The sequence below is a fragment of the Amblyraja radiata genome, chromosome 41 (assembly GCF_010909765.2).
Source record: "Amblyraja radiata isolate CabotCenter1 chromosome 41, sAmbRad1.1.pri, whole genome shotgun sequence".
Classification (NCBI taxonomy): domain Eukaryota; kingdom Metazoa; phylum Chordata; class Chondrichthyes; order Rajiformes; family Rajidae; genus Amblyraja; species Amblyraja radiata.
In genome coordinates, this window is record NC_045996.1 from 5,192,308 (window position 1) to 5,206,553 (window position 14,246).

The 14,246-nt window shown below is 47.7% G+C and overlaps 1 protein-coding gene across 1 annotated transcript in view; it reads right to left on the reverse strand.

Annotated features, from left to right (window-relative positions):
• Positions 1–3,038: 3,038 nt before the first annotated feature.
• The window catches only part of catsperg (cation channel sperm associated auxiliary subunit gamma), a 130,185-nt gene continuing 118,977 nt past the window's right edge, over positions 3,039–14,246 (reverse strand). Inside the window, exon 22 of the mRNA XM_033014325.1 lies at positions 3,039–3,160. Within this exon, the coding sequence (XP_032870216.1) occupies positions 3,093–3,160 (68 nt within the window). The 3' untranslated portion in view covers positions 3,039–3,092. The remainder of the gene's footprint in view (positions 3,161–14,246) is intronic.

Genomic DNA, 14,246 nt, shown 5'->3' on the forward strand with positions numbered 1-14,246 from the left:
CAAGATCAGCCGCTCAAAGCACTTAGCAATGACAGGGGTGAGTGCCACTGGGCGGAAATCGTTGAGGCTCCCTGTGGCTGACTGTTTGGGCACTGGCACGATGGTTGATGTCTTGAGGCAAGTGGGGACAACACCCTGGGCCAGTGAGAGATTGAAAATGTCGGTAAAGACTGGGGATAGTTGTCCAGCGCATGCCCTAAGCACCCGGCCAGGGATGCCAATCGGGGCCGGCAGCTTTGCGCTCATTCACCTTGCTCAGTGCATCTTGTACAGCAGAGGTGGAGAGACTGAGGGGTTGTTCAACTTTTCTAAAGAATCTCAGCCTATTCTTCATCTACTGTTGTGGAAAGTTGATAACTGATGTTACATTTATAACACTGTCTGCTGATGCACAATACCATCTGTTGGGCTGTGCGCTGTCCTATGGTGGTTTGCTGGAACAAACTGCTGGAAGAACACAGGGGATCAGATACTGTAGCATCTGTGGTGGAAATGGACAGGCAATATTTCAGGTCGGGATCCTTCTTCAGATGCAACTTAAAGGGCCTGTCCCACTTTCACGACCTAATTCACCACCTCTGCTGAGTTTGCCCTTGACTCATACTCGCAGCATGGTCGTCACGAGGTCGTAGGAGGTAGTAGGTAGGTCGTGATGCTAGTCGTATGCAGTGGCGGACTGGGTCTAAAGATATTGGTTGCCAGGAGACAAAGGGGGCCCACTTGATATAGGGGGCCCACTTCATCAGGGGCCCACTTGCCATTGGGCAAGCTGACACCCTGGCCAGTCTGCCACTGGTCGTACGTACTCGTGGCATCAAGTAGGTCGGGGCGTTTTTTCTAGCCTGATGAAAAATGTCCATGAGTAAAACAGGTTGTGAATTAGGTCGTGAAAGTGGGACAGGCCCTTTAAAGCCAAATACTAAAGAAGAGTTTCGGCCCGAAACATTGCCTATTCCTTCGGTCCATAGATGCTGCTGCACCCGCTGTGTTTCCCCAGCATTTTTGTCTACTGGCAAATAGCAATACAACAATATATGTTCCCAAATGTTTATTTCCACAGAAACCAGAATTAAGATTGCCATTTTCATTTTGTATCCGCTCATTATCATCTTCTCCACAGCCAACAATTGACCATTGTGGGCTCCACCTTTACTTGACTGGCTGGTTTTGATTTGTTCTTTGGATAACATTCATTCATTTGTTTTTGTACCCTTTCATATCTCTAGTTCCCCTCTCACCAGTCCCGTTGAGGGTATAGTTTGTAGTGGACGTGTGGGGGGGGGGGTGTATGTGGGGGGCGGGGGGTGGGTGGGGGAAACTTTTAAATATCTTCCCTGCATGGGGACCCGACCTTTTCCCTGTCGGGTCTCCGTTGTCGTTGGGGCCTAGCACCGTGGAGCGGCCTCCAACCGGAACGACCTGGGGGCTCAAGTCACGGAGCCTGCGGAGCTGCGGATCTACCATCGTAGAGCTGGCCAGCTTCGGAGCGTGGAGAGCTGTGGTGGCGCGCGGCTGCGACCCGACTCCGGTGGATGGTGACACTGGGAGCTCGCGGGTCCCCGGTGGGAGACCGCTTTGTGGGGCAACGGCGACTTCTCCCGCCCGATTTGCGGGGTTGAAAGTGACCTGGAGCATGGCCTTACATTGCCCGGCGCGGCTTTAAATGGCCGCGGACTTGCTAGCGCCCGCCGGTGGGGCTTTGACTTTGACATCGGGAGAAGAATGGAGAGCAGGGGAGAGACAAGACTTTGCCTTCCATCACAGTGAGGAGGAGATTCACTGTGATGGATGTTTGTGTAAACTGTGTTGGTGTGTGTCTTGGTTCTTTTATTGTATGACTGCAGAAACAAAATTTTGTTTGAACCTCCTGTGAGGTTCAAATGACAAATAAATGGTATTGTATTGTATTGTATTGTCAGTCTGAAGAAGGGTCTCGGCCCAAAACGTCACCCATCCCTTCTCTCCAGAGATACTGCCTGTTACTCCAGCGTTTTGTGTCTATCTTTTTGGGCGTGTACAGGTTATCTTTTAATGATTCCAGGTAAAAAGCATACACATGAATCCAATACATTTTCATTAGCTCTAAGACCTTTACATTCCGATCCAAATTAGCTCCGAACTATATCAACCTGGGGGCAACTGCGAGTAAGAATTTAATTGTTCTGTTTTGGGACATAAAGGGCCCGTCCCACCAGCATGCGACTCCATGGGCAAGCGCGACCTAACGTGGTCGCTTGAGACGTACGGCCTCGCGGGGCCGGTCCCATTTCGATCGCCGGAGCCGTATGGAGTTGTGCTGAGCTGGTCCTGACATCGCGCGGGGCTCCTAAACTGACCGTGTTCAAAAAATCCGCGCGGCATTGGCCTGCCAGCCCGCAGCCACCTCAACGCCGTACGTCACGCGCGAACTTCCCGGGACTTCGCTCGAACTTCATGTCACTCACTCGACCTCCGCGCAGCCCCCACTTCTGGTTTGGTCGCGCTTGCCGCATGCAGGCGCATGCTGGTGGGACCGGCCCTTTAGGTCGCGCTTGCCGCATGCAGGTCGCATGCTCGTGGGACAGGCCCTTTAGACAATAAAACATTAATGGCTCTTGAGATTATCACTGGCATTCAGTGCGCAAGCTCACATTAGAAATCTGTTTCAATGCCAGACAATAACATGGGTGGAGCAAGAAAAAGCTGTGTGTGTCCCAGTGTGACACAGTACATCAAGAGAGAGAAACAAATGTTTCAAACACAGGGAAAATATATGAATTAAATTCACACAAGCACCTTGGGTCTATAACTTTAATGAAGGAAAAAAACATTTGGATTAAGTTGCAATACAGAAATCACAAAGGATGACTATTTGGGGAAAAGCATTATAGGGAGATGTTTTAGTTGAGCAAAACAAAATCATTAAGACAGAATTATAAATACACTGCACAAAAACAATCATATGAGCATTCGCTGCAAGAAGGAATGCTCACAAAGTACAGAGGCACAACTTGCTTGCATGGGCGTTCCTGAAAGCCAATTAGATTCCTGTTTTTGTGCTCACTATTGGCTTTTGTTAACTGCTTGAATCAAACTGTGGAGACCAACTCTGCTCACCTGCGCGGATGAATGTCGAGGCTCGCTTTTACTCCCCTATGGTAGATATTTGGCAATTTTGCATCTGATGGTCAGATAAAACAACGTAGATTCAGCTCCATGCTTAAATGAAATAAGAACTCCCTATCTTAACTTGAGGTGGTGAGTTCTCGCTGGCTGGCTACTTGACAGCGTTAAGGAGAAATTGCAGGATGGGATCAAAGTCAATACTTTGAAATTGTCATGTTAATCATATCAGTGTCGAAACACTGATCCGACAATTGATGATGGAACATATTTTTCACCTTCTATAAGGCTTGGGTTTATCAGCCACCATATGCATTTGTGTTTGATCCAACCCATAGCTTCCATTCATTCCTGCACATTCTCCACTGCTGTACTAAGCTTACACAGTCCTTCAAGAGTTCATTGTTCATAGGTTATAAGAGCTGAATTAGGCCATTCGGCCCATCTACTCCGCCATTCAATCTATCCCTCTCTACCCCATTCTCCTGCCTTATCCCCATACCCCTGTGCGGTCGATTGCACTGGGCAACCTCACTCCATGACCTCCCCATTAGGCAGAGTGGGCCAATCTGTCCTTCGGTAAAAACAAGGAACTGCAGACACTGGTTTACAGAGAAGGACACAAAGTGTTGGAGTAACTTAGCAGGTCAGACAGCATCCCTGGAGAACATGGACGGCATGGTGGCGCAACGGTAACGTCGCAGCCTCACAGCGACAGAGATGCGGGTTTGAGCCTGACTACGGGTGCTGGCTGTACAGAGTTTGTACATTCTCCCTGTGACCACTTGGGTTTTGTCCGGGTGCTCCGGTTTCCTCCCACACTCCAAAGACCTACAGGTTTGTAGGTTAATTAGCTTTGGATGAAACAAAAATTGTAAATTGTCCCTAGTGTGTAGGATAGGGCTAGTGTATGGGGGTGGGTCGCTGGTCGGCATGGACCCATTGGGCAGAAGGCCTGTTTCTGCGCTGTATCTCTAAACTAATGGAGTTGGGGCCTTTCTTCGGAGGGTCCTGACCTGAAATGTCATCTCACCACGTTCTCCAGGGATACTGTCTGACCCGCTGAGTAACTCCAGCACATTGTGTCCTAACCGGTCGTCAGGTGGCAGAACCAAGGTCCTTCACCATCAGCCTACCCAGATCCAGAGATACTTAAAACAGATTAAATGAATTTAAATAATTTAAGAAAATTAAAAATAATAATTACAAAAACATCTTAATTGAAAGGCATTAAAACAACTTAAATATGGTTTTAGCAATAAATATAAAGAGAAATAATGCCAAATAATTAAGAAACTTACTTGAACGTACCTTTTAAAGGAATTGGTGATGACTTTCTTCAAGTAAATATGTTGCCGCTTCTTTGCCAACCATGTCTGATGTAAACTCAAGTGGCTTGGCCAATGTGTACTTCACCCATGAAAGCAGCCCAATCCAACGCAGGGCGGAGTGGGAAGTCAGTATGTTTCCGACTTCCACGTCACTGGGGAGATGCTGAGCTCGTTTGGACCAGTTGCACCTAAACTGGTCCCAGTATCCTCGGAGGGGGGATTTGTCTAGCCACTATGGAGGAGTTAAACCAATTTGACAAGGAGTGAGAGGGCACAGTAGTGGTGTAGCAGGTGGGGAGATTGACTCAAATATCAAGGATACATCAAACAATTTCGGGTGCCACAGTGTCCCAATGGTAGAGTTGCTGCCTTACAACACCACAGGCACGGGTTCGATTCTGACCACGGGTGCTGTCTGTACGGAGTTTGTACATTCTCCCTGTGACCTGGATAAGGTTTCCCCAGATGCTCCGGTTTCCTCCCACACTACAAAGACGTACAGGTTTGTAGGCAAATTGGCTTGGTAACTTTGTACATTGTCCCTAGTGTGTGTAGGATAGTGTCAGTGAGCGGGGATCGCTGGTGGGCGCAGGCTCGGTGGGCCTGTTTCGGGTTGTATCTCTAAACTAAAGAGCTAAACTAAATTCCAGTGAGAGGAAGGGGCAGAGGCAGATTCGGGAGTATGGAAGGACTGGTAGACATAATTGAATTTGCGGTAATGCAAGGAGCCTCAGAGGTAACTCAGACGAGCTTAGAACATGAATCAGCAAAGAGAATTATGATTTTACTTCGGAGTCACGTGAGTGACTACGTGAGGAACCCGCTCAGTGCGCAGGCGCGGCATTACGCCAGCAGTGCAACAGCGGCTGCAACGGGAGTTAGGCTCTCCCGCTACAGAATGAACCGGACCGTCAGGTGAGTACCCTGAGGTCGGGTTTCTATTACAGGCGAGCCTTTTTCTGCTTGTGTTTTACAGGCAGAGAAAAAGGCTCTGGAACAAAACTGTCCCCCGTTCAAGGAGGAACGTTTTCCCGTCGGGGAGGGGGGCAGCAACAGGCGGTAGGAGCAACCCGGTGTTCCGCTATTCCCCGACACCGTGCCGAGGCCAGCCCGCTAGTACCTGAGCAGCGGGCTGGATGCATAGCCACTCGAAAGGCATCCGGCAGGTGTTCCCGATTTCGGACGGGACGTCTCTCCACCCGCACGGGGGGGAGAGAGCGCCGCCTGAGCCGCTGGAGCGGCTCTCGGAGCAGGTGCCTGCGAGACGCGCTGCTTGAGGGGCGCTCTCGCTACTACAAGGCACAAAAGCTCCAGAAGAAGGCGGTAGGAACAATTACCGGGCGCTCCGCTATCCCCATCACCGCGCGGAGCCCAGTCCCGCTAGTGCCTGAACTGCGGGCTGGATGTCTAGCCATCCGAACAGGCATCCGGCCGGTGGCGTCGGACGGGGACATGTCTCCACCTAAATGGAGGAGAGACAGCCGCCTGAGCTGCATCCAACAGCTATTGGAGCAGCTCCAGCGAGATGCACAGAAAGAGCGCTCTAGCCGAGGGAGGTCAGGCACCCCCTCCACAGTGTTCTATACACTGCCGTGTGCTCCCTCATTACTGGAGGCTAGCATTGGTGACCAGGGCTGGGCTGGTCTGGAACAGGGGCAGGCGGATGAATTCGGGAGTATGCCAGGGGTGCAGGAACATGAAGAGCTGTTGGGTGTGATGGACCGCTTGTAGCAACCCCACGGGCTGGAGCACCGCTGGAACCAAGAATGGCGGCCAGCATCAACCATTACTGGAAAAGGTGCTCGCTGAGGTGCTGAAACAACACACAGCACCAGAAAACTGTGAGGCCCTCAAAGTAAAAAGTGTCAACAGCCAAATCTGGGGGCATGTGGGGTCACACATCCGGTCCTAAGAACTCAAGCTACAGCGGATCCTAAGGCTCCTGACGTCGGCCATCACAGCCTTTGCTCGTTCCGTGGTGACCACGGAGATGGATACCTGCCGGCAGGATGTGCTGGCATAATGTGTACGACACAATTTGAGATCAACAATCTCCGGAGGGAAACATAAGACCTGCCCTCAATCCCAAATTTGCTGGCTTGTGTAAAGCCCCAGCTGCGGAGACGGACGCGCTGCTATTTGGGAAAGATTTCAATAAAAAACTGAAGGAGATGCAGGAAGCATCAAAAACCTTCGGCCTAATGAGGGCAGGCCCCGGGACGAGCAAACCAACACCTCCGATACCCAAGCGGCAGCACCCCACGGCATCCACCAGTCGACGTCCGCAATATGGGACTGGTGAACGCTTGGGGTCCGCACATTATCCCCAAAGATCTTTTTAGATCAGGGCCCGCAGCGGACCCTCTGGAAAATGCGCCTCCCCCCAACATCGCCAGCACGTCAGAACAAAATCTTCAGGAAAATGAAGAAACAGAATCGCCAATAACCATGGAGGTAGGTGGGTCTGGTCCCTACCAGCATATAGAGAATAAGGGTGCTTTATTAACAGGGGGGAGATTACACTTGTTTAAAGAAGCATGGGGTATGGTCACGAGTGACAAGTATATACTCAACAGCATTAGTGGATATAAAATACAATTCATGTCAGAAAAAATGCCGCCAGTTCAACAATGGCCCCAAAGGGTATTTCTCCCTCCGTCAAAGAGAAACGTGAGGGACAAGCTGAACTGGTGAGACTTAGCACAAAGGGGGTCATCGAAAAGACCAAACATGAACCTTTGGAATTTGTATCGAATATATTCACTAAAACCAAAAAGGATGGTGGCTGTCGCATCATCATTGACTTAACATCACTAAACAAATTTGTTAAGTATATACATTTCAAAATGGAGACATATGTTACTGCCAAACAACTGAATTCCAAAGGACACTTCATGGCAAGCATTTATCTTAAAGATGCTTACTATCTAGTACCCATATACAAGGATCATTGCAGATACCTAAAATTTATCTGGATGGTACAAAGCATTGCCCTATGGGCTAACTTCAGCCCAAGATTATTCACCAAAATATTGAACCCAGCCATGGCAATACTAAGAAAACAAAAACATATTGTCATGGCATATCTGGAGGATATTCTGATAGTAGGGAAAACGATGGAATTGGCTGTGGCAGCAGTATCAGCTACATATGACTGTTACCTTGACAAAGGCAAAAAGGGTTAAATTAGCACAATCATGCAACAATTTAATGGTCAATGGGCGACCAACTATTCGACAAGTAGCAAGAGTAATTGGGGAAATGGTAGCAGCATTTCCGGCTACACAATTTGGAACTTTGCACTATCAAAAAATTTACAGAGAGCAAAGGTACGGGCAATAAAACGACATACAGGTCACTATGATCGTGTCATGAACTTACTCACTGAAGCAATATCAGAGCTACAGTGGTGGGCAGAAAACGTTTGGCATAGTTTCAGCCCTATCTTTATCACTAACCCTACTTTAGTTATTCAAACAGATGCCAGTGCTCAAGGCTGGGGAGCGATTAACTCCATATCCAGCACAAGTGGTAGATGGACTAACCTAGAGTCATCATTACTACTTACACTGGGCATTAACTATCTAGAGATGTTGGGCGCCTTTTATGGTTTAAAAGCATATGTATCTAATATGCAGCACTTGCATGTTCGGTTACAAATTGATAAATACTACGGTGACGGCTTATATTAACCATATGGGTGGCATAAACTTATCATGCGACAAATTGGTCAACATGATTTGGCAATGGTGTGTCGAAAGACATATTTGGCTATCAGCTACTTACCTACCAGGTAAGCTAAACACCCATGCCATGAGAAAATTAAACGCCTGGGTTGCAAGTTTGAACAGACCTTACCTGGAACTGGGATTGTCCAAACAAACCATCACCACCATGTCGGCATCCCTTCGAACATCCACCAAGAGGCAGTACTTAACCAGCATCAAAAAAGGGAGAAGTACTGCCAGGAAACAGGGACAACATATGCAACAGCTACAGCCACCAACATACTGGAGTTCCTGGCCTATCTACACCACGATGTAGGGATCAGCTACAGTGCCATCAACACAGCGCAGAGTGCTCTTTCTGCTTATCTCAAACCAGCGCCAGGACAACAGGCGATGGGATCCCATCCACTGGTGGTAAAACTGATGAAGGGCATTTACAATATCAAGCCCTAAGCCCAGGTATACCCATATTTGGGATATCAGTGTGGTCCTGACATATCTCAGGGAATGGCCACCAGCCAGATCCCCCGGCCTCGAGCAAGCTACACTAAAGACGCTCATGTTGATGGCACTTGTATCCGCTCAGAGGGTCCAGTCACTACACCTATTGCGACTGGACAACATGATCACAGCTCCAGACCAGATCTGTCGTTATCCAGCGACTGGTCAAACAGAGCAGACCAGGAACACCTAATCCAGTCGTGGCTTACCCACCAGAACCACGGTTATGTGCCATGACCCACCTACTATCCTACATAGACACAACCAGAATATTCGAGGGAGATGAAAAGCCTTGTGGGTCAGTCACAAAAACCTTATGGTGGGGTACGAGCCAAACCATTGCGAGATGGCTCAAGCAGGTGCTAGAAACTGCTGGGATAAACACTAACATGTACAAATTTTATTCCACCAGGGCAGCATCCATGTCGACGGCTAAAGAATGGACATGCCTATAGACCACATCCTGGCTACAGCAGGATGGTGGGAAGGGAAAAGACCGTTCAGAAATTTTATAATAAGCCGTTGGCAAAACCTGGTTTATTTGCAGTAAAGATTTACGAACTGCAAATATTTAATTTAAGCCCAGGGGAGCAACTTAATTCTTTGTTGTTATTGTTTAAAAAATACCATTGTGTTTTTCTACAAATAGACTCATTGGTTGATTACGATAACACTTCCTCCCTCAAGAACTTCGGCAGTGAGTGAAATGAAACTGTTACACGGTTTGAAATCACAGAGCTTTGAAATCTTCACGTAGTCACTCACGTGACTCCGAAATAAAATAGTAAGATTAAACGAGAACTTACTAGTTTGAAGTTTGATCTGTATTTTATGAGGAGTTACGATGAGGGTATTACGTGCCCTCCGCTCCCACCCTCATTATATGGATCAAACTAATAAATTGATGTCTCCTTATCTTTACTATGTTTACTTCAAAATAACTGTGTCTATCTGTGATTCCACACCGCTGCTTGGAAGTATGCCGCGCCTGCGCACTGAGCGGGTTCTTCACGTAATACCCTCATCGTAACTCCTCATAAAATACAGATCAAACTTCAAACTGGTAAGTTCTCGTTTAATCTTACTATTTTATTGCAATCACAAAAGCGTGATTGAGGGAAGAGATGGTCTAGCAGCTTGTTGTGGCATAAGAGTTTCAGATGTGACAGAGTATTATAAAGAGTTTGGCGAGTTGCACTGATAAGGTAAAAACATGATGTTATTACATAGACAGTGTATTCTGAAGGGATCATGTATGGATAGAACATAGAACATGGATGGATGATCGGGCAACATACAACATTTGTATGTTGTCCTATCATACAACATAGGAGGGTATCTGCATAGGTCTCACAGTCAGCAGGAATTGAAGGAACAGATATGTAAGCAAATCACACAAAGACATATGTGCAATACAGTGTGGAAATTTAACTATTTACTGGAATTACCATTAGTGCAGGAGGCTTATGTATTTTTAATTTATAATGGCAAAATGTGGTATCAGTAGGGGAAGGTAGACAAAAATGCTGGAGAAACTCAGCGGGTGCAGCAGCATCTATGGAGCGAAGGAAATAGGCAACGTTTCGGGCTGAAACCCTTGTTCAGATTGATGTAGGGTGGGGGTGGGGGGGGGAGAAGAAAGGAGAAAGGAAGAGGAGGAGCCCGAGGGCTGAGGGAGAGCTGAGAAGGGGACGATACAGCAAGGGCTACCGGAAATTGGAGAAGTCAATGTTTATGCCGCTAGGGTGCAAACGGCCCAGGCAGAATATGAGGTGCTGCTCCTCCAATTTCCAGTGGTGCTCATTCTGGCCAATGAGGAGGCCCAGGACAGAAAGGTCGGATTCGGACTGGGAGGGGCAGTTGAAGTGGTGAGCCACCGGGAGATCAGGTTGATTATTGCGAACCGAGCGAAGGTGTTCGACGAAACGACCGCCAAGCCTACGCTTGGTCTCACCAATGTAGATCAGATGACATCTAGAGCAGCGGATGCAATAGATGAGGTTGGAGGAGATACAGGTGAACCTCTGTCGTACCTGGAACGACTGCTTGGGTCCTTGAATGGAGTCGAGGGTGGAGGAAAAGCGACAAGTGTAGTATCAGTAGGGGAATACTGAAAGGACTAGGCAGTGACTGCACCATTCCCAAAGTATTCAAAGATAAGAGCTGGTCTTGGCATCATGTGTAGGAAGAAGAGTCTTGACCCAAAACGTCACTCATTCCTTCTCTCCAGAGATGTTGCCTGTCCCGCTGAGTTATTCCCACATTTTGGTCTTGGCATTATGTTCGGCACAGACACTGTGGGCCGAAGTGCCTGTTCTTATGCTATACTGTTCCATGTTTCCATGTTCTATTCCCCCACGATACTTTCTCACTTTGCACAGTTTTATTTCTTAAGATGGGGTGGAAGATTACAACCTTCACGTGATCCACCCTGTTTCGACGAATGGAATCAACCTGGTGCGCACAAACAGAAGGTCAAACAGAACAAGTTGTCTTACAACTTTAGGCTGTGCACGCCATACGGCAAGAAGAAGAAGATTTCTTAAGATAGGGTTGAATACAGCTCTCTCCCTGATGGCATTATCTACATGACGCTAAAGCACATCCCACTAACGTGTCCTTAGCACGCAAATTACGCGACCTTGTGGTCGCGTTGAGCCGTGTCGGTTCCGCGAAGGTCGGGTGCGATTACATGCATACGCACAGCCGTCTGGAGCGCATGACGTCATTAGAAGATGGACACAAAGCTGGAGTAACTCAGCGGGACCGGCAGCATCTCTGGAGAGAAGCAATGGGTGATGTTTCGTGTCGAGACTCATCTTCAGTCTGAAAAGAAGGGTCTTGACCCGAAACGTCACCCATTGCTTCTCTCCAGAGATGCTGCCGGTCCCACTGAGTTACTCCTGCATTTTGTGTCTATCTCCAATCGTCTTGGCCCCGCTCTGGGAGTACGTGGGGGCGGATCCGGACCGCAACGGCCGTGAGCCACAGGCCGAGCTCGGCGATCGTTTGCCTGCTTCTGCTGCTGTTGAAGGTGAGACGTTGCATCGCGCCAGGGTCTTGGGCCTGTCCCACTTTGGCCGTCAGTTACACGACAGGCCGTTGGCGCGCGAAGATTTCGTTCACTACAAAAATTTCGGAGCCCCGAGCGATGTCACGCACAACTCCATACCCCTCCGCGCTTCTAAGTGGGACCGGCCCCACGTGGCCATACGATGCCCGTACGCCTCAACGCAACCGCGTAATTTGCGTGCCAAGGACACGTAAGTGGGACAGGCCCTTAAGTCTCTATGTAGAGAGTCCTATTAGGAAAGTGATTGTACTTTGATTGTACTCATAGTTAGCTTGGAAATGAAAATAAGGCAGGCAGTGAAAATATCGGTGGGGAAATACTTTAGTAAGAGTAACCACGATTCTGTTAATCTCAAGGTAGTATGGAAAGGGATAATGAAGTTAAGGGCCTAAATTGGGGGAATACTGATTTCAAGAGCGAAGTCAGGACCTGGTGATAGTAAATAATAGTAAGATTAAATGAGAACTTACTAGTTCGAAGTTTGATCTGTATTTTATGAGGAGTTACGATGAGGGATTACGTGAAGAACCCGTCCAGCATGCATGCGCGACATACTTCAAAGCAGCGGTGTGGAATCACAGAAAGACACAATAATTGAAAAAAACATAGTAAAGAAAAGGAGAACTTAAATATCAGTTGATCTCTATAATTGAGGGTGGGAGCGGAGGGCACGTAATCCCTCATCGTAACTCCTCATAAAATACAGATCAAACTTCGAACTGGTAAGTTCTCGTTTAATCTTACTATTTTACTTCGGAGTCACGTGAGTGACTACGTGAAGATTTTAAAGCTCTGCGATTTCAAACCGTGTAACAGTTCATACTTCACTCACTGCCAAAGTCATTCGAGGGAGGAAGTATGTTATCGTAATCAACCATGAATCTGTTTGTAAAAACAATAATAGTGTTTATTAAACAATAACAAAAAACAAATTGCTCCCCCGGGCTTAAATTATATATTTGCAGATTCTAATATTTTTTTCTGCAAATGATGCAGGTTCTGCCAACGGCTTATTATAAAAAGTTTGAAACGTTTTTTCCCCAGACCACCCCGCTGTAGCCAGGATGTGGTCAATAGGCACGTCCATCCTCTTAGCCGCCGACGTGGATGCTGCCCTGGTGGAGTGAGATTTATACACATTAGTATTTACACCAGCGGCTTTCAGCACCTGCTTGAGCCATCTTGAAATAGTTTGGCTATTCACCCGACCATGAGGTTTCTTGTGGCTGACCCATAAGGCTTTTTCTCGCCCTCGGGGAATTCTTGTTGTGTAAATATAGTTCAATGTGGGTCATGACACATAACCGTGGTTCAGGTGGGTAAGCCATGACTGGTTTGAATTCCATGACCTTGCTTGATGTTCCTGGCTTGCTCTGTTTGACCAGCCCCTGGATGGTAAATGAGACACGGTCTGGTGTTACAACCATGTTGTCCAATCGTAATAGATGAAGGGACTGGACTCTTTGTGCTGAGACAAGTGCCATCAGCATGACCATCTTTAGGGTTAATAGTTCCAGGGTGAGGGACCTGGCTGGTGACCATCCCCTAAGGTATGTCAGGACCACACTGACATCCCAGATTTGGGTGTACCTAGGTCTGGGGGAATTAGAGTTAAATATGCCTCTCATGAGCTTGATCACCAGCGGGTGGGACCCCATGGCCTGTTGTCCTGGTGCCTGAATTAAATAGGCTGACAGAGCACTTCTGGCTGTATTAATGGCGCTGTAGCTGAGTCCTTCATTGTGGTGAAGGCCTGCCAGGAACTCCAGTACATTGGTTACAGTTGTAGTTGAGTATGTGGTTCCTGTGTTCGAACAGTATCTTTCCCACTTCTTGATGTTTGACAAGTATTGTTTCCTTGTGGACATGCGGTGGGATGCTGTCATCGTGTTGATAGTGTTTTCTGACAATCCCAGGCCCAGCAGAGGCCTTTTCAAAATCTGCAACCCAGGAGTTTAATTTTATCGTGGCATGGGTGGCTTATGCCTGATACTGGGTGAGTTAACAAGTCTGGGCTACTGGGAAAAGTCATTGGGGTCTCGACGACCATGTCGAGGACCACTGGGAACCATGGCTGTGTAGGCCAGTCGGGTACTATCAAAATACCTGAAGCAGAGTCCATCTGTATTTTGCGTAGTACCCGACTGATGAGGCAGAAGGGAGGAAAAGCATAAAAGAAGAATTTCCCCCAGTCCAGCGCGAACGCATCTATCGCTGCTGCCTCAGGGTCTGGTTCCCAAGCGACATACATAGGAACCTGGTGAATTAGTCTGGATGCAAATAGATCGATATTTGGTGTTGGTGTGCCATATTGCTGTGTAAATTTAGCAAATGCTTTGGGATTTAACATCCATTCGGTGTTATCATTGAATTTGCGTGACCTGGTGTCTGCCACTGTATTTAGCTTACCTGGTAGGTAAGTTGCTGATAGCCAAATATGTCTGTCGACACACCATTGCCAGATTGTGTTGACCAAATTGTCACATGATATCGATTTTATACCGCCCATAT